Genomic DNA, 22,189 nt, shown 5'->3' on the forward strand with positions numbered 1-22,189 from the left:
TGAGAACATTATTCATTCACTTGTTTTTCTTTTGATGAATCTGTGTTTCAAAAATCATTTCTATCAAACATTTTAAACGCAAAAATAGACGAGCATACATGTTAAACGACGATGAATAGAATGAATAATTTATTTTTATCATAAATCCGAAACAAACACAAAACAATGAAGATGATTTTTCAAAAGTGAATTCCAACAAAGAAATTCCATTTTGCGGCTTATGCAAGTTGTGGAATGAAGAAGGAAAAGCATAAATCTCATGACCGATAAAGATGCATTTGTCAGAAAAGGAGAATTGCAATTCATTTGACGGAAATACATTTTGATTTTTGGGGAAGTGACAAAGAATCCAGCGGCAATCAAAGGTTTGATGAAAGAAGGTGGTCAGTGGTTTTGAGTTCGAGGAAATGTGAGAACTGGAAAATGAAGAAAGCCAAGCGGATTTGCGCTCCCGTGCAACTTTTAGCTCTTTCGAACATTCACAAAAGAAACATGTAACAGAAACGAGAAAACACAAAGCGAAAGGAGGCAGAAAGAGAGCTATTCGACAATTTGAAAAAGAAGGACAGTTTTAAAGCACTATTAAATTTTCAATTATTTGAATTTCTTGTTCGCTTTCTCGAGGAGGCCTGAAACATTTTGACTGAAGGCTTTGTGTTTGTCAGAGAGGAATGCTCCGCTTGTAGTCATGCCTTCGAAATCATTATCAATTATGACAAACTGGACATTTGCTTTGCTCTCCACATGAAAATTTGTTTGAAAGAGAAGAGAATTAATGAACAAAATTCAACTTAACTTGCAAAATTGATATTGAATTCATATAATAATCTCTATAAGAAATTCATTTTTTAACCCTCATTCACTCACCGACTCACTTTCTTTCTTTCTTTCTATTTTATATATATATTTTTAAAAATTAGTAATTATTAAAAAGGAAATTAAAGAAAAAAATTTTCTAAAACTGATTTAATTGAACATTTTCAAAAAAAATTTTTTGATTGAATATTCAAATTTTGATAAATCTAACAACAAGAACGTTATTCAAAAAATGGAGAGTTTTTTTTTTATTCTTTGTGAAAACGAATAAATGACCATAATTTAATGTTAACGATAGAAAAAGTGAAATCTTCAAAGTTCCTTTTCTATTTATGATCTCTCGTTTTAATTTTTTAACATCATTTATCAACATAAGTTTTGGAAACTTGATTATAAAGGTAATGCACCATTTCGTTTTCTTTTCTTATTGATAATCTGTTTTCAATGATTTAAATGCTATTTAATGCTTTTCTACTGTCGCATTTTAAATAATTGATGCAAATACTTTAGTTCTTGATAATACTTTTCAATGGATTACTTTCTCAAAATATTCATCTTCAATTTTATGAAGCTTCAAATATCGAATCAACTCTAACTATTTCCAATTCTTCAATCAATTTTATATCAACGCATCATCTTTTTGATAAAAGTTTAACAGCAATTTTTCTTGATTCTCGATCTACTTGCTATTTTCATGGATGCTCAATAATTTCTTTATCAAGTCAAAATCAGCCATTCTTGAAGGCAAAAGGAAGAATAAATCTGAATAATTTTACTGTGGTGGCCCCAAACATCAAAAACAAGCGTGCTTTTTTCCCGAGTTTGATCTCAACCTCGAGTACAACAGAAATTTTTATAACTTTTACGAACTTGGAAAATTATAATGTTATTGGTTCCGGAAGCGTTTTCAGAAAGGGAGAATGTTTTTCCGAAGTAATATTTCAATCAGAAATATCAAACATAAGCACTGGATCGGAAAAAGATAATCGTTCAAAACAGAACATGAACACTTTCACAAGTGAATTGAAGAACTGCCATATAAGAGATTCAATAAATGTTCTTGAGGGAATGATAACATGTGGCACTCGGAATTCTTATTCGTTCGAAGCCTTCAACTCTTCATTTATACAAAATTATAGAAAAGACAATTTGTTGGAAGCAAAAGAACGCGTGGACACACCTAATTCTGCATCGTTTTCGTCATGCGAATGGGACGGCTGTAGCTCAACGAAAGGTGGAGGAATATTTTGCCACGATAACTTTCAAGCGGATCTGAAAGTGGAAAGTTCGTCTTTTGTGTCTTGCAAAGCTACTTCCTCTAGAGGAGGTGGAATATACGCTCTGAATATTGGAAAGTGCTTGATATATCAAACAAACTTCTCGTTATGCACAGCATCTGGGATTTTTACGGATCACGGAGGTGGCGGAGTCCAGATTGAAGAGGTGACAACACAGCATATCTTTGAGAACTGTATTTTTTCCAACAACGGCGCTTCTAACGATGGCGGTGGAGCATCTATTCTGAACAGCTATGCCACTATTCAAAGTGATTGTGTTCTGTTTTGTACTTTTGTCAACTGTCGCTGTAACAACACGCTTAATGGGAATGGAGGTGGGCTGGAGCTATGGGGAGCACAAACCCCAGCAGTTGTGAGAAGCTGCCTGTTCCATAAGTGCACCTCTGGAACTGGAGGCGGTGGTGTGACTGTGGAGATCTCCACTTACAACAGAGTCACTGTTCTCTTTTATTGCTTCTTCCACTTGAACACAGCTTTGACTGCTGGCCTGGACGCGGTGCTGTTTGGCGGCGGAGATGTGAACAGGATCGATCCAAGTTGCCGAAGCACATCCACAAGCAGCAATCGAGTCTCCAAGACGTATGCAGTGGACTATGGATTAGGGAGCTGGCTGCCTTGCCAAGGTGGAAGAACACGGTTTGTGGCGTCGCCTTCCTATCAGTCTGAAGCTGCCAATCGTGTTCAGTGCGGATTCGATCCACAGAAGCCATGCGCGTCAATCAACTTCTGTATTTCGCAGATGATCCCGTTTATTGTGAATGAGCTTGTTATTGACTCCAGCGTCTTTGTTCAAAATGAAGGTATAATCCTTGATTCCACTTTTTCCATTGAAGGGAAAAGCAAAGCTGGTACGCTTCTTCAATGTGAGTTTTCTGAGGAAGGTACTCCGCTGATTACTGTGGATGAATGCACTTTTGCAGTGAAGCATATTTCTATTCGTCAGGATATATCCATTACAAGTAATTGCAAATCTCCGTTGTTAGATGCCAAGAAAAACTGTGATGTGGAATTTAATGACATGGATATTTCATTTAAGATAGATGATCCTTCAGATGCGAGCGGAAGCAGCCTTCAGGCTCCGGTGTTTCGAATAGAGCACAGTGACTTATCACTGACGCAGGTGTCTGTTTCGCATCTACGATGCTTTTATTCAGTCATTTCTCACACAGCAAGTGGAGAAGCTGCCAAGTTAACTTTTTCAAGTTGCGATTTCACTTCAATTGCTCGCAGCGAGAGCGGTGCTGCAATTGTTGATGAAAAGACAGAGCCTTTAACACTGGTTGTTGAAAACTGTGTTGTCACCAATTGTGGGTCAGATACTTCAAACGATGGAGGATCTATCAACGTTGTCGTTGGAACAGTGGGTTCTATTTCTGTCACTGGAGGACAGTTCGTTGGCTGTTATTCATCAGAAGAAACTGGAAAAGGAGGTGCAATTTGTCTGAAGCTTTCAGAAGCCGATGAGAAATTCTTGATTAATGTTGGTAAGTTTTCTGATAATATTGCTAAATATGGCTCTTCGCTATTCGTCCGTTCGCCAAATCTGGAACTCACAGCTCTTTCTGGAAAAATCACAGGGCTGGAGTCGACCAGCACGGTGCTCACACACCAGGGCTATGACAACAACGATGAAACAGTGGCAATCCCATTGGTAAGCTTCATTATGCCGGCAACTGAGCATTTCATTTCGAGCACATCGGAGAATTTCAAGGGCTGTGGGTATGAAGTGTACCCGTGTCAGACGATGTCATTTGTGCTTTCAGAGCAGAGGCAGTCAGTTAGCATTGTTTTAGCTGCAGACTTCGCTCTAAAGGAGGAAGTGTCAATCCAGTCGAGCAGTGTGAGTGTTCGTGGAGTGAATAACGCTGGCGATATGAGCAATCCGGAAGAAGAAGAAGAAGAAGCAACAGAGCAAATTCTGAGAGTAACCGAAAGCGGTTCAGAAAAGGAGGCAATTGTGACGGTCGAGGAAGGAGGATCTTTGGCAATGAATGGTTTTTCTTTTTTGATCCCCTTGGAGTTGCAAACACACTCATCGTTGTTTAAACATGGGGGAATTGCACTGAGTTTGACAAGTATCTGTTTCAATTTTGAAACATCTGGAGGATTATTGAAATATCAAATTGCCGATGTTTTTGCTGGGAGATTAGACATTTGCGATGCCACGTTGGATTCTCTCCAATTTTCAAAAGCGCCTTTCGTTATTTCATCAAGTTCTGAAGCGATTTTTGTGAATGGAAAGTTTTCTTCTCTAACTTCAACTGAAGAGATTGTTAAAGTTACTGAAACTATTGCTTCTGCTCGTAGCTTAACATTTAGCAGTCGACAATTTTCTTTGCAAACTGATAATTTAACACCTGAAGTTGAATCTTCCTCTTCCTCTTCCTTTTCCTCAACAACAACAACAACAACAACTCTTCCTTTTCCTTTTGCTTCAAATCCCACTTCACGTTTATCTTCTGCATCATCTTCGTTTCTCTTCAACAGCACAAACTTCACATCAATCACCAGATCGTCCAACGGGCCTGCTTGTTTCTCGTCAGACTCGTTTGCCGGCTGCTCCTTAGCAATTACAAACAGCGTTTTCACTGGATGCACTTGTACCCAATCTGCAAAAGGAGGCGCGCTTTATTTCTCTCTTTCTCCTCTTCTGGGAAAATTTACTGTTAATTCCTCAATAATCTCTCAGTCGGCTGCATCAGAATTGAGCGGTAAAGGCGGTGGTATATACCTCAATTGTGTCGAACCGTCACCTGAATCTTCATTTTCTACTTCGTCAACAACGCTGCCTTCGTCTTCTTCATTTTCGCGGCAAATGTTTTCTGCTTATTCTTCTCTTCCCTTTTCTCTGTGCTATTCCTACTTCTTTGAAAACATTGCCTTCTCTGGCAAAGATGTATTTATCTACTGCTCTGACATCAGCCAGCAAATCTCATCTTCGCAGTTCTTGTTGGACTACACGCAGGACTCATTCCAGCCGATTGACTCAGTCTATGGCAGAGACCTGCTGCTGGAAGAAAGTTCACCCGATGTGGATTTGACAGAGCAGGTGAAGTTTGTGCGGCACGGGCAGATATACGTCAAGAAAGGAGGCGCAGAAGACAGCATGTGCGGAACATTTGCAATGCCTTGTGGGTCACTGGATGTTGGCTTGGAGCATATCTCGACAGATATGGTTCCGATACTGATTGTCCAGGAGGAAATTGGATTTAATGACGAAATCGCACTGAGCGGAATAACTCTCAAGTCTAAAGAAGGTACTGGAACTATCTCAATGAACAGCAATTATGCAGCGTCTTCAGCCGATGCTTCGATTATCTCGACAAGCGCTGGCGTTCAATTTGACCACATTAACGTGAAGTTTCAGATAACGTTTCAATCAGACCACTCTTCATTCCTTCAAAATAATGATGGAACTATCTCGCTGGTCTGGTGCATCTTTGATGCAGCGCAGGCTTCTCTGTCTTCAACTGCCAGCAATCCCTCAAATCAACTTTGTTCTGGCACTACAGCCATCTTTTCGTCAAATGCACAACCTTTCACCTTCTGCCTCATAAATCTCAAAGCAGGTGAGCTGGTTGTGGATAACACGAAATTCAACTCACTCCAGTTGAGCCATTCACTAATTGTGCAGTCAGCACAAACTGACGTTCATTTCTCGAATTCTGAAGTGTTCTCTTTGACGGCTCAAAGCTTTATTGAGTCTCAATCGTCTTCTGTTGCTTTGATGAATGCGACGATCAGTGAATCGCTTTTCGAAAAGGAAATAATCAACCTTGCAGATTCAGATTTCATCACATCGAAATTGAATATCAGCAAAATAACAAACGCAGTCTCTGTTCTGAGTGCGATCAAGACACATTTGGATGTTGCAGATGTATCGCTTGATGATATCCATACAAAAAAGGATGTGTTTGTGATCAAGCCAACAAGTGCAATGAATGTTTCAATTGAAAAAATGAAGACAAATGATGTGACTGTTGATGATGGCAGCTTCATTCTATTGGAGCAATCTGCTTCCACTTCGAGTGCTTCTATCTATTCTTCTTCTGCCTCCAATTCTGCTTTTCTGTCAAGGCGCCTTAGTCAAGGCGAGCAGAGCTTTATAGCCATTTCACTCTCAACATTTTCAGGCATCACTCTTTCAAACTCGATTTACCCTCTTTTTGCTGCCACTCTAATCGAGCAAAGTTTTGTTGCGACAAATTGCTCGTTTGTTTCTTGTTCTTCAAGCCTCGTGAAAGGAAAGCATTGCTTGTTCACAGAATGTTCTGATATACTTTTTGATTGTTGTGTATTTGACGGAGCAATCATGCATCTGAACGGAGCACGAAAAGGACAGACACATAACAGCATTGCTAATAATTCAAGACAGATTTATTTTGATGATCGTATTCTGAATTCTTATCAAAGCATAAAAGGAAACAAAGACTCTGATGAAAGTGATCCAGTGAATATAAAGAAGAGTCAGCTCAATCATGATTTGTTCTTCACATCCTCAAATGAAGACGATGAAACTTTTGATTCAATCTGCAAATGGAACAGCTCTTTGGTTGATGTTCAGAACTGTAATGCTTTGATGAAAGGCACCACGTTTGCTCGTTCGTCTGTTGGAGCTCTGTCTGTTTCTGGTGGAAGAGTGGCAATTGAGAACTGCGAATTCACAGATAACAATCCGTCGTTGATGAACTACGAGTCTGCCAGAAGGAATCTTCTTTGCTCAAATTCTGGTACAATTACAATCTCCAGTCTGAAAGGGCAGGAGCATGCTGACTCCGACTCCTCTTTGTGGATTCTGAATGATGGCTGCACTTTGGATATTGCCATCAAAAAGAGACCATCGTATTATTTTATACCTGTTTTAGATCAAGTGGTTCACCAGCAAAGTGGTTCTGAGCTGCATCTCACCTTTCAAGGGCTTCTTTTTCTTCCTTGTAACATGTCTTTCCAGATTGTGCATAACACAAATGGAAACAATTCAACGAAAGAATACAATTTTGATAGCAGCACATCTTTTGTAAACGAGACTCGCATGACAGCTTCTGTCCCGTCTTCTGTGCTGGAGACAGCAGCTGATGAAACAGAAGTGTCTGTGTCGATCCTTTATGGCGATTCCACCCCAAAGGCATCAACGACTTATTGGAATCTGAAGAACAGAACTGTGCCTGATGTGGACCCTACACAGGGAGGAGATAACGGAAACAATGGACTTTCAAATAAGAACGCATCATGGGCTGTGACTGCGTTTGTGATTGTGCTTGTGGTTTTAATACTGACAGTGGTAGCTGTGTTGGTTGCGTTTGTGTGCAAAAGAAAGAAAAGAGTGTATGTGGACGAAACGGGACATCCCTATGGTCCTCTTCCAGAAAATGACAATTCCTTGTATTTCAGTTATATGCCAGGGATGATAGAAAATCAAGTCCCCCAGAAATACAAGGATATCGTTCGAAATGGGAAAATAGCATATGGAGACGAGAAATTGCTGATCATTTCGAGCACAATTGATAGGGAACTTTAATATTCGCTTTGTTTATTAAAGGTTTTTGCAAGAAAATTTTAAAAAAAAATGGAATTTAATTAACACTTTACTTGATTATTCCAGATATTTTTAAACATCAATTCATTTCAAATTAATTAAGCATATTTTTTGTGGTAATTAATTATTTTTTAAGTTCAATTATAATGACGTTCTGTGTGATATTTTGAGTATTTGCATATTGCTGGTTTGATTTCCGTCTTAACCATCAAAAAGACTCTCGATGAGATTCTTTTGTTCTCTGATTTCGCTTTGAAGAAATAAATTTTTAATTTAATTTAATTTAATTTAATTTAATTTAATTAAATTTAATTTAATTTAATTTAATTTAATTTAATTTAATTTAATTTATTTTATTTTATTTTATTTTATTTTATTTTATTTTATTTTATTTTATTTTATTTTATTTTATTTTTATATTTTTTTCAACATTGTTTACAAATTGTTATTATTTCTGCATGTTCACTTTTTATAACCATTAAATATTTCTTAAATGCATAAGAAAAGATTGGCAAATGCTTCAAATTTTTCTTGTTTTTCGGATGAAACAACAATAAATGAAATATATTCGTTGAATACAAAATACAGAGAAACACCTCAATAATAAGGAATTATGCGAGAACAGAAAATTTGCATTGATGCAACGAAATTTCAAAATAAAAACGCAAAGAAAAAGAATATGTTAACAGAAGTGCTAACTCAAATCAATATGTTCGCAAAAGGAAATTCAACAGTTTATAGAAAAACACAAATAAAATAATTGTTATAATGACATGTTATTTACAAAACTATCTGCAAAGATCGCAGAAGCATTTTCTTTATTAACAAATGGGGAAATTTTTTCAGCTTTACTGCTCTTCTGCAATATCTTCCTGAACTTCTTCTTTCTCCTTCTTTAGCTTCTTCTTCTTCTTCTTCAACTTCTTCTTTTTCTTCTTCTTCGAAGTCACAGAATTGGACATCTCCTGTGCAAAAGAAGGCGACAGAGCAACTTGGAGTTCAATATCGTCAGCAGCTGAGGAGTCGGGTGAATAGCGAGATGCCCCAGCAGAATACGAAGGAGAGTCAGCAGACTGGTCGTTGAAAGGCGAGGCAGAGTATTTCGGAGAAGGCGACGGAGACGGGTACGGAGAAGGGGAGAACGACGAAAATGGCACAGCTGATTGCTGCTGGTCGAGTGAAGTGAATGCAGGCGAGCGGGAATTGGTTGGAAATGGGGTGTATGAGAGCGATGTTGAAGGATGATGTAAGGCGCCTTGTGTGCTGGAAGACATAAGAGAGGAAGAAGAGTAGAATGAAGAAGAAGAAGAAGATGATGATGATGATGATGGAGAAGGTGAATGTGTATGTGGTGTCTTCAGTGTGTCCATGGCTGTTGCTCTTCCTCCTTTGCTTTTGTATGAATTTGAAGGCAAAAGCTTTCTGAGAAAGAAAAATTACATTGAAAAGAATACCAAAAAAATCAAACAAGTTGAAAAAAGAAAGAAAGAAAAGAAAAAAGAAAAGGAAAACATCAATTTTTTAAAATTATATGGATAAAAAGCTATAATTCACTAAGAGCAAACTTTTGTGTGCTTTTTCTCTTCTCTTCCAGCTCTACCATTCTGCTGCGAGAAGATTTCTTCTTCTTTTCGTGCATATCGATCACAGTGAAAGTCAACAAGTACACAAGAATCGGAGCCAGTGTGGTCAAAAATCTGAAGAGCGACTTTTTTGTTTCAATTTTCATGCTGTTTCAGATATGATGTTAAGATAAAAATCAAAAAATAAATTGTATTTTGAACATATAAAATGAAAATCAATATGTTTCATAAACACAAAAAATATGAAAAAAAATAAAAATTCTAACCAGTTTCTCGAAACAGAACAGTTTCACACAGAAAAATATAGTGAAAATAAAGCAAATCATACCATCCATGATTGTTTGGACGCACATCACCATTCAAACATTCATATTGATCTGAATCCGAAACAATAAAGCCCGGAACAAGAAAGAACATCAGCTGCAGGACAAGATTAATCAGAAACATCATATTTAATGTGATCATAAGCAACAGGAACAGTTTCAATCGCTTTCGAAATTGCCCATATGAAGTTCCTTTGCCCATTTTTGGAACTTTACGAAGAATTAAAAACAGTGCTACAATTATTGAAAGTGTTGTAACCCAGTAAAATGTTCCCATTAGCATATAGCGTACTATTGTCATCGAAAAAATGCTTGTGCTTCCAAATGGCTCAACGAAAGCTCCAACAATCATAAAAATATTTAGACCAATGAATAAAATCCAGATTATGCAATTAAATAGCATTTTCATGCACCTCGATTTTTTTGCAAGAGAAGGTGAAATGGTTGCATTCCATACTGACACAACCATCAATCCCCAAGCAATGTAGTAGCATGAATCAAATGAATATCCACAAAGAATAAGGCCAGAAAATTCTCCGTATGGAAAAGGAATAAGCATATTTACCATTAAAAATAAAGCGCACATAAAATGGACGCAAAGTATTGCAACTTTGAATGTGTTCATTGTTGAACGTTTCTTTTTGCATTCAAAAAAGATTAGGTAAAACGATAGGAGCAAGCAAATCAATGTTAGGAAACACAGAATAAACGGTCCAGGATTTGCTGTTCCATGAATTGCTTTAGCAAAAGAATTAGTTTTAATATATGAATACTTTCATAAAAATATAGCTTCATACGAAGACAACGATTGAGAAGTTCGAATTGAACCTCATGCTGAATTCCATCATTCTCAGAAACTTGCCTTGGTAATTTCATGCAGCGTAGCACCTCAATGTTTGAAAGAAATCAACACAATGTGAATATAAGTAGCAATGATTCTAATTATTTGTTTCAAAAAAATAGGAAATAATTTTAAGTAGAAATTCGTTTAAACAAGTTTCTACATACAAATTGAAGAAATATATTCTGCTGCAAATTAATGTTGAAGTGTTAGTAATTTGAAAACTCCAGTTCTTTTTTTCTCTGATCAAAATAACCATCACCCATGGACGATACAGTCTCTGTTAAAAGTCAAAAATCCATCAAAATCAGTACATTAGAAGATTTTGACGATCATGCCAGAAGGATTGTATTTTCTCCTCGTTCTAAAGAAGCTAGTACGTAGTTATTTCTGCTTTTTCAGTATCTTAAGAGAATAATAATTGTTTTTTGCTTTTTAATTTTTCGTTTATTAATAAACAAACAAATCAAAACAAAATTAGTGGAGCGAGAAGGAATTGTCGCTGATGAATTGATATATAAACCAGTTGAAGCTTTTCAAGGTGCTAACATCAAAAAGGAATTTGCTCAAATGAAATTTGAGCATTACGAGTCTCAAAGGCAAGGTAAGTGGCTTTAGTTTTTTTATTTGGTAGAAAAGTTTCTTTTATATGGAATCTTTTTCAACTTTTCATGAAAAGGAAAAATTGACCTTTTAAGGCAGATTCGACAAGTTGTCATTCAAGAGCAAGAAGGTTCACAAGGATCTACTGTTGAAACGAAAGAGAAAACCGACAGGCAACTTGAGATTGAAAGTTTGTCCATAGTTAAGTTTCATTTATAATTTTTTCTCTCTCAAAATTTTGAACAAATTATTAAATATTCTTAGTGCAAAAATTGGAGAGGGCCAGACAACGAAGAGAACTTGAAATGCAAAAATTAATGGAGCAAAATCGAAAAATTGCTGAAGAAGAAAAAGAAGAGCAACGAAAAGCCGAAGAAGCAAAGAAAGAAGCCGAAAGACAAAGGATAATGGCAATAAAAGAAAGAAAGAAAGCAGCAGAAGAAGCCGTGTGAACAATCTTTTAATTTTCGTTGATGCATTTTTCAAATTAATTTATATATTCAATATTTTCGTATTTTTGAATGAAAAATACTATCATTTGTGGTGATATAGAAAAGATTTGAAAAGGAAAGGCGAGAACGAGAAGCGGAAGAAAAACGGAAATTGAAAGAAGCCGAAGAGAAGAGAAAGAAAGAAGACGAGGAAAGAGCAAAGCGCGAAAAGGAAAGAGAAATGGAGCTGAAGCGCTACCGCGAAGAGCAAACACAAAAGCAACTTGCCAGATTTGTGTGTTATTAGCTATTTTATTGTTACTTAGAAGAGTTTTTATTTGATACTTTATTCTTATTGCCTGTTCTTTCTGTGAACGAATTATAATTTTTGACTGTTCTATTTATCAATTTTGCGTCTGATTGTTGAATGCCTTTCTGTTCAGTATCGAGGATTGCAGCGTGTGGAAGAAGGGCGCGAAAAGAGAGAGAGAGAATTGCAGGAGCAAATAAGGCAAAAGGAAGAGAAAGAGAGAGAGAGACAGCGCAAACTGAGAGAACAAGAAGAGGCATGCGAATTGAAAATATTCTCAATGAAATGATTTTTTTTTTTTTTATGATACTATTTTATTGATGACTTATTTATTCTCTTTGATTAATTTTGACACTCACTTCAATGAAATGTGGTGAATGTTTCCAACTTACAGAGACGGCAGCGCCATTTGGAGGAGATGCGAGCGGAGGAAAGAGCGAAGATTGAGCGGGCGTATCAGCAGCAGGAGGAGCTGGCGCGGATGAAGCAGAAGCAGCAGATGGAGCAGATCCGCAAGGCTGAGCAGCAGATGGAGGAGCTGAGGAAGAAGAGGGAAAGAGACAGGATGGAGACGGAGAGGAAGGCGAGGGAGAAGCAGGAGGAGATTGAAAGGGCGTTTCAGAGGATGCAGGAGAAGGAGCAGGAGAAGAAGATGGAGGCGATGAGAAAGCAGAGGCAGGTTGAGGAGCACAAGAAGGAAATGATGAAGAAGCAGAGAGAGGAAGAGAAGAGAAAGAGGTGTGTGATAATTGATGGAAATACAGAAAATGTTGTTATTTGTGATGGAAATAGACTTATTTAATGTAATTATTATTGTTCTTGTATTTATGAAAGAATGCACTTAATATTTTTAGCTTTTTGGATTGATTATTTTATTATCTGTTCTATTTTTAATTTTAATTTTTTTTTTCCAAACTTGACCGGATTCTTCAGAGAAGAAGAGATGAGAGCAGAAGAGCATCGTCAGATGATTCTGCGCAAGATGCAAGAGACCGAAGAAGAGAAAAGAGAACGAAGGAAAAGAGAACAAGAAGAGAAGGAAAAAAGGAGATTGCAGGCAGAAGAAGAAAGAGAACTGCAGCGGCAAAAGAAGTTGCTGAAAGAAAAGATGGACGAAGAAGACAGACTTTATCAAATAAAGCGGTATGATACTGAAAATGGAATATAGTTATTTCTTTGAAAACTGTGATGTTGTTTTTTTTAATGTCTATTATTGACTTTTGTTTGAATGTTTATTATTTGATTGTTATTTTTCATTTGTTTCTGAACAATCAATTTATTTATTCAACATCTCATTTATTGTTTCACATATTTCTTTGAATATCTCTCTTTTTCTTTTCTTTTTTTTTTCCATCATTCCCTTCTCTTTTTCTCTTTTTCTCTTTTTCTCTTTTTCTCTTTTTCTCTTTTTCTCTTTTTCTCTTTTTCTCTCTCTTTCTCTCTCTATAACTCCTTTTTAACAAGCACCCAACGTGTGCAAGAGTATCAGCGCCAGAAGAAGATCCAGAAGATGCTCGACGACGAGAGGCGCACAAAGGAATTTCTAGCGGAGCGCGAGCGGATGACAAAGCAGCGGGCCGCATTCAACAAGGAAAGCGCGCTGGAGAAAGAGCGGATGAACCAGCTGATCTACCAGATGAAGGTGACCAACAAGATCAACCCGACTCTTTTAGCTTCTTCCTCCACGCAGATGGAACGCACTCTGCGGTCGCGCTCTTCCACCCCTCTTTCTCCTTCTTCCCGGTCTGTGCATTCGTATAATTCGACGTCTGCGCAGAGGGGATATGGAGGCAGAAGGGCGTCCAGTGAAAGAGACAGAGGGAGGGCGCAGACGGCAATGGGGGTGAGGAGGAGAGACGGAAGAGGAGAGGACTATTCGCAGGAGAGGCTGAATGCAACAGCAGGCAATGGAGGGCTTTCAGAGAGGAGAGTGAGAAGTGAGATGGAGTATACAAGTGATGCTGCGGATGAGTTGGTTAAGAGGAGGAGAAAGGAAGAAAGAGATGAAGAAAGAGAAAAGGAACAAGAAAATGAAAAAGAGAAAGAACAAGAGAAAGAGAAAGAGAAAGAAGTGGAAAGTGAAAGAGAGAAAATGAATGAAAATGAAGGGGTTGAGGCCAGTTCATCGGACAAATCAAATTCTGATGAACCGTCTGAGCCAGCTTCTTCTTCTTCCTCTTCTTCAGACGATGCAGCAGCAGAAGAGCAAGCAGAAGCAGAACGGCAGCATCAGCAAAAAGTTACTGAAGCAGCTGGAAAAATCGATTCTATTCTTTCAAAAAGGAAGCAGAAAAAGGAAAAATACAACGAAGAACTGAAGCGATGCAGAGAGCAACGGAAAGCAAAGCAAGCCAGCAATATGGAAAGTGGTGAGTCAAAAAGAGAGGAAGAAACAAAATCAGACAATGAAGATGCAAATAAACAAAACGAGGCTGGACAAAATGAAAATGAGGGAAATGTTGAAAATGTTCGCACCAGGCAATTTGGTGGAAGTGAAGTGAAAGATGAAAGAGAAGAGCAGCAAGAGCAATCAGATGAAGAGACTGGGAAAGTAATGGAGAGAGGATTTAAAAAGAGTGCAAGTGGAAAACTGGATGATGAAGGAAATGAACAACAGGAAGATGAAAACAAAGAGGACAGAGGAAATGAAGAAAGTGGAGGAGTTGAAGAGCAAGAGAAAGAACAGGAGCAGGAACATAATCAAGAGCAAGATGGGGAAGTTAAGGAGAGAGAATTTCATTCACAAGAAGAGAATACCGCTGGAGAAATGACTCAGAGCGAAGAAGAGACTTCTCAAAATGGAAGAGAAACAGAAGAAGAGAGGGATGAAGGAAGAGAGGGAACTGAGGAAGTTGAAGAGCAGGAAGTGGAAAACAGCAACCAACAAGAATCAGAAGATGGAAAAGGAGAACAAGATAATGCAGCCGAAGCAGAAGCTGAAGGTGAATGTGAAGCCTATGAGCAAGAAAACGATGGGCAAAATGTAGAAGAAGGAATGGCTGAAGAGCAGCCCGCTGGCAATGCAGAAGCTGAAGGGAACACAGATGAGTGGGCACCTGAGGCAGGCGAAGACGAAGAAAGAGGAGAAAATGAAGAGGCGGAGGGAGCAAACCAAGAAATGGAGCAGGTTACAGAACAAGAAGTGGAAGGTGATCCAAATGCGGAAGCAGAACAAGAACAAGAACAAGAAGCTGGAGAAGAAGCAGAAGCCGCACAGCAAGACGAGCAAGCGGAGCAGGAAGTTGTTGAAAGAGGATATGAAGCATATGATGGAGAGAATGACAACGCAGATGCTGAGGGCAATGAGGAAAATGGCGAAGTTGGTGAAGCTGGTGAAGTTGAACAGGAACCTGAAGCAGAAGAAGCAGCAGACAAGAATGGAGAATCGTGGGAGCTTGAGCAAGGAGATTACGAAGAAGGAGAAGGAGAAGGAGAAGGAGAAGAAGGAGCTGGACAAGAGGAAGTGCAAGAGCAAGAAGAGGAGCAAGCACAAGGAGAGGACCAGGAAATGGAACAGGAACAAGAACAAGAAGTCGAAAATGGAATAGAAAATGCAGAAGGTGAAGAGGGAAATCTGGATGAAAATGCTGAGATTGAAGTTCAGGAAGGAGGAGAAGTAGAAGGAGAAGCTGGAGAAGGAGAACAGATTTCTGGAGAAGTGTCAGCTGGATTTTACCAGGAAGAAGAGAACAACGTTGATGGATATGGCTATGAAAATGAATATGAAGAGGAGCAAAACACTTAGTCAAAAAATTAAAACACTGACATTGAATTTACTGCTAATGAACAGTAAATGTTCTATTATTATCTTTGCAAAAAGAAAGATAATCTTGTTTTTTGATAAATCCTTATCATTCGGTAATTGTCAACTCTCCACCTCATCAAAGCTAACTTCACACACACACCACTTTGTAGATTTCATTCCAATCATTTGCATTCTGCTCATCAATTCACCACTCAATTTGTTTTTTTGTGTCTTTCTCGTGTATTTATTTATTTATTTATTTATTTATTTATTTATATTCTTTCATTTCATTGGTTTTGAACTTAGTGATGTCTAATTCGTTCGATTTGCAGACTTATTGTTTGCCCGTTGAATTCGCTTTCTTGTGTGTACTACTTCTATTCTCTGTTCAATTCATAATTCCTTTCTCTAAGGTGTTTATTTGTTGAACATAATTTTATTTTGTTCTTTTTGTTTTCTTTTCTTTTCTTTTCTTTGCCAATTAAGCATGTATTTTAAGCGATTGTGCATTTCTTTGCACAATCAGTCTTAAAAAAAACATGGGGAATTGCCTATTTGAGAAAGTTATTTCTGTCTAATTCCTTTTATTTGCTTGCAAAACAACAGCCGAGTAGAAAAAAACACTTATTAAAATTATAAATAAAAGATAAATTTAATCCATCCTAAACCAATTTTTTGTTCTCATTCTATTTATTCCCTCCCCCGCCCCTTTTGCCTCTTCGCATCGTCCATTCTCTCTACTTCTTAGCCTTTTCTTCCTTTCCTGAGCGAGCCTTTCCGGCTGATGTAATCATTCCTTCTCTCTTGAGTGTCTCATAGATACCATTGATGCCGTGGCACAGCTGAGCAATGTCTCTGTCCCATTCAGAAAGAGCAGCAGATTCTAACGTTAAATAGTCACATCAGCAAGATATCCACAAGAAATGTTAGAAAGACAGATAGAAGGAAGGAAAATAAAAAAATGAAAATGAAAATAATTATAAATTTTCATATTTTTTTTTAAAAAGAGTTGAAGAAAATTATAAAAGATAGCATTGTATTTCCAATAGTTGTGAACTCCACCCAATTCTTTCATACCGTCCTTAAAGTGAATCATTCCGCCAATCTGTGAAATTGTACCCTTGATAACACCATCACATATCAACTTAGCTGTTTCCTTTTCTGCCTTCACAGCATCCACCTTCAACAGAGCCCCAAGCTGGTCGATGGTGATGTTGTCATACAACAGCGACGAGGAAACGATGTTGTGCTGCAAAATGGCTCTCTCCAGGAAGGGCATGTGGAACGGAGACATGGCTGTCTCCATCAGGTGCTTGTCTTCGTCTGATGTGACAAGACGGTTGAGGAAGCTGAAAATAGGATTTTTTTTTAAAAAATGTAAATAAAATGAAAAAAATTAGTTTCAAAAACAAGAAGAATGTGATAACAATGAAGAATAATTCCAAAATTCAGATAATTTGAAAAAACGGATATGAAGATGCGGAAATTGATGAAATTTTGAAGTGAATTACACGTAGCACAACGAAAAAAAAGAAACCGTTTGCCATTCAGAAAAAGGACAAATAGTCAATGATATCATTATCATACATTTTGTTGATAACGTGATACACAGGAAGCTTCTTCACACGCTCATCGTTGTTGAGAGAAGATATCAAACGGGCACGCTGTTCAGACGGGGGCGCAAGCAAAGTGCATGAAATCGCACTTAAAAGGGTGTCTCGGCCACAGATAGAAGGGATTGTCTGGAAAAGGTTTTATGTTCGATTGTAAGCAATATAAAATTGAGAACAGATCAAAGTGGTTAAAATTAACACGAAAAAAACTTGTGAACAATAATAATGGCATACAATTGAAAGAGGGTAGTACTTCTCTGCTGCATTTTGAAATGTTTGAGAATATTCACTTATAAGTGCATCGCAGATCTTCAATTCAGTTAAAAGTTCTTTGTCACTAATTTTGCCTCTCAAAGGTGATGCTCTCTTAAATGCCTCTTGTGCAACTGTAAACATTTCTAATTTTAAGAGTTCGTCTTGAGAAATACTTTTCAGCGTTTGAAGTTCTTTTGTAAACAATGACATTTTTGTCAATTTCACAAATAGTCTGACCTGATCCATTTCTTCTTGTTCGTGACTTGTTTTTAAATTTTCTTTTAATAAATCTGCTCCAAGTTCGTATTCTTCAGATTTCTCGTACTGTTCAGCTAAGCATTCTCTTATCTTGTAAAGGGGTGCATCAAATAAATTGGATTGTTTTTTATTTGTTTCGTCAATTACCAAAATTCCTATTTGTTTCTGAATCTCATCAGGAAGAATTCTCATTGTGCCTGCAAGTGCATCAATTACATGCCATGCAACTTGAGGAGTTTCTTGTGTTATAACTTTATTTTTATAAAGAAATTTTTTGTAAAAAAGTGCAGTTTCAAAAAATAAAGTTCAATTAAATTTTTATTAATCAAAATTTTCATAACTGTATCATACCAAAATTGAAGAATTCTCTTAGATCGTCCAATTTCGGCTTTTCGGTCATGTCTAAAAAAACTATCAAAAAGAGACAGCTAACAACAAATTTTCCAAACTATGAAACTGTTGGGTATATTCTAATGGCTTTGCGGACATGTCAAGATCATGAAGGTTTTCCAGAATAGAATCCATTTTGAAACAAAATTCTTCGATCTAACCCCTTATGAATATCAATGGTTGCGATTTTCTGTTAGAGGTTTTGAATCAAATTTTTGAATAATTAAACAATTACTTAATCACATAAAAAATATTCGCCTTCAGATTTTTTTATTTTGAAATGCAGAAATGAAATATCAGAATTAGTAGAATAACATTTCTTTATTTTTTTTTGTCGAACATTTTTTTCGCAATACAATATTTCTTTCACTGTGAAAATGTTGCTTTAAAAAACCCACTTTTCACAAATATATGTGTATGTTATTATTTCCAAACAACAACAAATCTTTGCAGTAGTGTGGTTGAACAGACTCGAAAGAGTTTTCCAATGATTATTTTTTGAAAAGCACTATAAGAGAACTTTTTCTGATATATGTTGGAATTGTTGTTGTTGAACGAAGAAAACAAAAGTGTTGTATTTTTATTTGATTCAATTAGTGAATAATTCATCAGAAATGGCATATTACTGAACAGATAAACACATAACACAGAAGAAGACGATGAACAACTTCATAATCTCCTTGAAGCATCCCTATTTCTAAAACAGTACAAAATTTTACAGAGACAGTTATGTGAATGTTCACAATGAAAGCATACAGTTATTCGAATTTGATGTATTATTAGTGATAAAATTTTGAGGATATTATGTATTCTTCTTCTTCAATCTTTACAATCATTAAAACTGTAACATTTCGGTTTCGTTTTTGAAAAGAGCTGTTTGATTTTTAAAACTCTTTCAATATTGAATGGAACTCTTTTCAAAGCTAAAAGAATAAAGGAAAAAAGTTCAGCAATAAAATAACTTAACAGATTAGAAAAAGAACCTTTCAACGAAGAAATGCAAGCGATAATCGGAAATGGAATGTGAATGAAGCCGAAGAAATGTGATTAAAAAAAGAAGCAAAGCAATTGAAATAATTGATCTCATAAACAGAATTCTAATTTTAGAAAAAAAAAAATAAATTGAATTATTGAAAAATTACATATGTGATGAAAACTCGGCTGATATAACTCAGATACTTTTAAAAGAAATCATAGAGAGAAACAAAGAAATAAAAAAAAAACTTTAACAATAAACATGAAATAATAAAAAATTGATAATGAACGAATGAAAAACGCAAGAAGTGCAAAATAATTAAATGTTCATGAAAAGGAAAAAAATCGTTTGCAATTCTTTCATTCGTATGAAATATATGTTATGTTTCTTTAAATTATCTGATCCCAATGGTTCTCAAATTTCATCTTTCCCAGTTAAACTTGAGAATATTCTCATATGTTGCTTTTCTCTCGAGTAAATTTTGAATATACATTATAAGATGTCTTGTACAGTTTACTTCTCAAAGTCTTTGTATCCATCTTTTGACTTCAAGCAAGGTGAAAGAAGGAACTTTACACCTCCTATTACAAGTCCAGGAACCATACGCCAGAAATTCACGAAAGGAATAATTTCGATTCCAGTCTTTTTGAGCCCAAATTTCTGAAAATTTCAAGTTTATAAAATTTCAGCAAATTACATAAATAAGCATGCAAATGTTAAGAAATGCAATTGTAACAAATTTGCAATTCATACCCAAATTGGAATTCCAATTGCAAAATAAAGCACAATCAAAGCAGCAATAATAATCAGCATAACAGAACCAAAACTAATTCCCTTCTTTTTGGGTGGTTTGTCGGTAGGATTGTCATCCTTCTTTTTCTTTTTGCTTTCGCTACATCCATGAGGATCATGCATCTCAATAACCACTTCAAGATCACTTTAAAAAAAAAATCACAAATAACAAGGTACATTTTGAAAGAAAAAATAACTCAATTGAATCAAACTCCATGGATACTTTTTGAGACGTTTCATTATCGCACACAAGCTTCAACTTTAATCCTTCAAATTGAGTTTGGTCGTCGGTTGTATCTGTTTCAAATTTTCAAGAAATAGTAATTATGCAAAATATAGTAAAAATTCACACATGAAAATAAGATTCCATCTTTATTATCAAGCAATTTCATTTCCTGTGTGTTTTTCAAAGCAATTCCATAGCAATATCCATCTTGAACTCCAACAGCAACATATTCCATATATCTGCACTCTTCCAACCCTACAATTCCAACGTTTTCCAAAATGTTCCAATAAATTTTCCAATCATTGTACGATTCATGGTATCTATCAGATCTGAAAAACAATGCATTTAAATGCTATTTCCTTTGATGAAATTACAAACCCTCTCTTTATCATAGGTTGCAGATCAAATTTTTCACCATCCACTATTGTTGGATCTTGTCGCGATGAAGCGAAAAGCAAAATTGAAAACAAAAACAACATATCTATTTTGATCAAATGCGTAATTAATATATATGTGGAAAAAAGTGCAAATTTTTCGAATTTGAAAATAGGAATAGTCATATATAAATATTAATATATATGTTAGCCCTGGGTGACGTGAAGAAAAAAATTCGTCACGTCCGTCACCAATTTTCCACTTCAAAAAAAAAAAAAAAAAAAAAAACCATGAATAGAAATTATTTATTGAATACATTCTGTATTTATTTGAAATAAAAATTTTTCAACTTTGAAAACAGAAATAGAAATCATGAATACCATTATAAAAGATATATCGATTTTAAAACAATTTTTTTCCAATTAATGCATTGTTTTTAACCCCAAATAATGGATGAACTGTGTGAATGAAGAAAATTTGATAGTTATAGTAAGTGTTTGCCATGTGCGAATATTTTATTTCCCATCTTGTATTCATCGAAATTAAAATTTAAAAGTGGCATAGCTTCAAAGTATCATATCTTTTTGTAGTGCAGGAGAAGCTTGAATCTGAAAAAATTGCAGGTGTGCAATTGTTGAAATATATGAATTCTTGAAGAATTGGATTGTCACTTAATTCTAAATTCAGACATTAAAAATGAATTTGAAGAAAGTACTGTGAATATGCGGGAAAAGAAAAATGAAGAAGCGATTTGTATGACTTATTAAAAGCACGTTTGTAATTGATTTATTTTTCAGAATCGTATTTATCTGTCAAATAGAAAAAATATAAAAGAAAAGATAATATCAATTGATGATACATGTTTGCAGTTGATGCAGATTGAACAGCGAAAGCAATGAAACTTTTAATGATACATTTTGGAGTTGAAGTTGAACAGAAGAACAATAAAGATGATAATGAATGGAAATGAAAAGATAGAAGAAAAGGATTAAAGGCTACTGGCTGATCTTTGGGAATACTTTGTTTTGCTTTGTGATGATTTCAGTTCAACAAATTTACGATTTATCATCGTGACTTGCATTCTGAAAGCCTCATTGATCAAAGAAGATAACAAGGAAGCTCAAAAAGAAGTGGAAATGGCTTCATTGTGTTCAAGTTGCATTGATAACGAAACTGTGTGAGTATTTCAAGTTCCTTTTTGATATTATTGGTTGTTTATCTCTTTTTTTTTGAAAGGAAAATGAACAAAAACCGTATCTGTATGAAATCAAAGGAATTATTAGATATCAAGTGATGTACAACTTTACTCATCTTGCCTATCAGTCTGCCTTGAAGTTATTGACAAAATGGTGCAATAACGTTGAAAAGTTGAAAGAAACTGTCGTTTATTGGAAACATCCAGGGAGAGAAGCAGCCAGAAAACAGGAAGAGTCGATAAAATGTGTTCAATGGAAGAGAAAAAAGGAAGAAAAAGGAAGAATAGAAGTTTTAATAATTAGGAGATGACTTGATGAAATTTTGAAGTTCTTTACTGTGTGCAAATTGAGAAATAAAGAATATATTGGACTCATAGTGAAAATTCTTCAGCTGTTTAAAAGCTGCAACAGAAAACAACGGGAGAATGAGCAAAAGATGTATTCGCATAACGAAAAACGGAGCTTCCAACGGGGGAAGCGAAAACTGAAGATTTGCAAACAGTCAGAGCGATAGATGTTGTTTTTTACTATTCATCAACTCATTTAAAATGATATATGGACACTCGAATTTTCACTGTTTTTTGTTGATTGAAAGAACATAAGAACTGTTTATTCTGCGAAA

At 36.0% G+C, this 22,189-nt stretch overlaps 5 protein-coding genes across 5 annotated transcripts; 2 read left to right on the forward strand and 3 right to left on the reverse strand.

The window, feature by feature from the left end:
- Positions 1–1,818: 1,818 nt before the first annotated feature.
- MONOS_12177 (uncharacterized protein) lies at positions 1,819–8,173 on the forward strand (the record flags this gene model as incomplete). The annotated part of the gene is made up of 1 exon (XM_067864776.1): positions 1,819–8,173. One exon carries the CDS (start codon positions 1,819–1,821, stop codon positions 7,630–7,632), a length of 5,814 nt encoding a protein of 1,937 aa, XP_067731550.1. The 3' UTR covers positions 7,633–8,173.
- MONOS_12176 (uncharacterized protein) lies at positions 8,167–10,649 on the reverse strand. The gene is made up of 5 exons (XM_067864775.1): positions 10,565–10,649; positions 10,354–10,494; positions 9,562–10,294; positions 9,216–9,380; positions 8,167–9,072 (listed from the first exon to the last, which is right to left on the reverse strand). Exons 2-5 carry the CDS (start codon positions 10,430–10,432, stop codon positions 8,499–8,501), a joined length of 1,551 nt encoding a protein of 516 aa, XP_067731551.1. The 5' UTR covers positions 10,433–10,494; positions 10,565–10,649; the 3' UTR covers positions 8,167–8,498.
- An 8-nt stretch (positions 10,650–10,657) lies between these two features.
- On the forward strand, positions 10,658–15,486 carry MONOS_12175 (uncharacterized protein; the record flags this gene model as incomplete). Its single annotated transcript, XM_067864774.1, has 9 exons — positions 10,658–10,773; positions 10,879–11,001; positions 11,077–11,190; positions 11,265–11,446; positions 11,553–11,726; positions 11,875–11,997; positions 12,136–12,479; positions 12,675–12,884; positions 13,206–15,486. The coding sequence occupies exons 1-9, from the start codon at positions 10,662–10,664 to the stop codon at positions 15,484–15,486; spliced, it is 3,663 nt and encodes a 1,220-aa protein (XP_067731552.1). The 5' UTR covers positions 10,658–10,661.
- A 339-nt stretch (positions 15,487–15,825) lies between these two features.
- Positions 15,826–18,160, reverse strand: MONOS_12174 (putative COP9 signalosome complex subunit 4). Its single transcript, XM_067864773.1, has 7 exons — positions 18,062–18,160; positions 17,964–18,014; positions 17,334–17,863; positions 17,074–17,228; positions 16,564–16,835; positions 16,155–16,369; positions 15,826–16,109 (listed from the first exon to the last, which is right to left on the reverse strand). Exons 1-6 carry the CDS (start codon positions 18,135–18,137, stop codon positions 16,224–16,226), a joined length of 1,230 nt encoding a protein of 409 aa, XP_067731553.1. The 5' UTR covers positions 18,138–18,160; the 3' UTR covers positions 15,826–16,109; positions 16,155–16,223.
- A 723-nt stretch (positions 18,161–18,883) lies between these two features.
- MONOS_12173 (uncharacterized protein) lies at positions 18,884–20,482 on the reverse strand. The gene is made up of 5 exons (XM_067864772.1): positions 20,375–20,482; positions 20,123–20,325; positions 19,983–20,067; positions 19,732–19,915; positions 18,884–19,638 (listed from the first exon to the last, which is right to left on the reverse strand). The coding sequence occupies exons 1-5, from the start codon at positions 20,473–20,475 to the stop codon at positions 19,492–19,494; spliced, it is 720 nt and encodes a 239-aa protein (XP_067731554.1). The 5' UTR covers positions 20,476–20,482; the 3' UTR covers positions 18,884–19,491.
- Positions 20,483–22,189: the final 1,707 nt, after the last annotated feature.

The sequence above is a fragment of the Monocercomonoides exilis genome (assembly GCF_001643675.1).
Source record: "Monocercomonoides exilis strain PA203 chromosome Unknown scaffold11-1913109, whole genome shotgun sequence".
In the NCBI taxonomy this organism is placed as follows: domain Eukaryota; phylum Preaxostyla; order Oxymonadida; family Polymastigidae; genus Monocercomonoides; species Monocercomonoides exilis.

Excerpts from the sequence above, each read along its gene's own strand:
- MONOS_12174 (XM_067864773.1), bottom strand. The coding sequence starts at position 18,137 with ATGGATTCTATTCTGGAAAACCTTCATGATCTTGACATGTCCGCAAAG. Across the intron at positions 16,836-17,073 it reads TATCACGTTATCAACAAAAT|CTTCCTCAACCGTCTTGTCA; the intron begins GTATGATAATGA and ends TCCTATTTTCAG. Across the intron at positions 16,370-16,563 it reads AATGATTCACTTTAAGGACG|AATCTGCTGCTCTTTCTGAA; the intron begins GTATGAAAGAAT and ends ATTTAACGTTAG.
- MONOS_12176 (XM_067864775.1), bottom strand. The coding sequence starts at position 10,432 with ATGAAATTACCAAGGCAAGTTTCTGAGAATGATGGAATTCAGCATGAG. Across the intron at positions 9,381-9,561 it reads CGTCCAAACAATCATGGATG|CATGAAAATTGAAACAAAAA; the intron begins GTATGATTTGCT and ends TATCTGAAACAG. Across the intron at positions 9,073-9,215 it reads AAGAGAAAAAGCACACAAAA|AAAGCTTTTGCCTTCAAATT; the intron begins GTTTGCTCTTAG and ends TTTCTTTCTCAG.
- MONOS_12173 (XM_067864772.1), bottom strand. The coding sequence starts at position 20,475 with ATGTTGTTTTTGTTTTCAATTTTGCTTTTCGCTTCATCGCGACAAGAT. Across the intron at positions 20,326-20,374 it reads CAACCTATGATAAAGAGAGG|ATCTGATAGATACCATGAAT; the intron begins GTTTGTAATTTC and ends ATTGTTTTTCAG. Across the intron at positions 19,916-19,982 it reads TCTCAAAAAGTATCCATGGA|TGATCTTGAAGTGGTTATTG; the intron begins GTTTGATTCAAT and ends TTTTTTTTAAAG.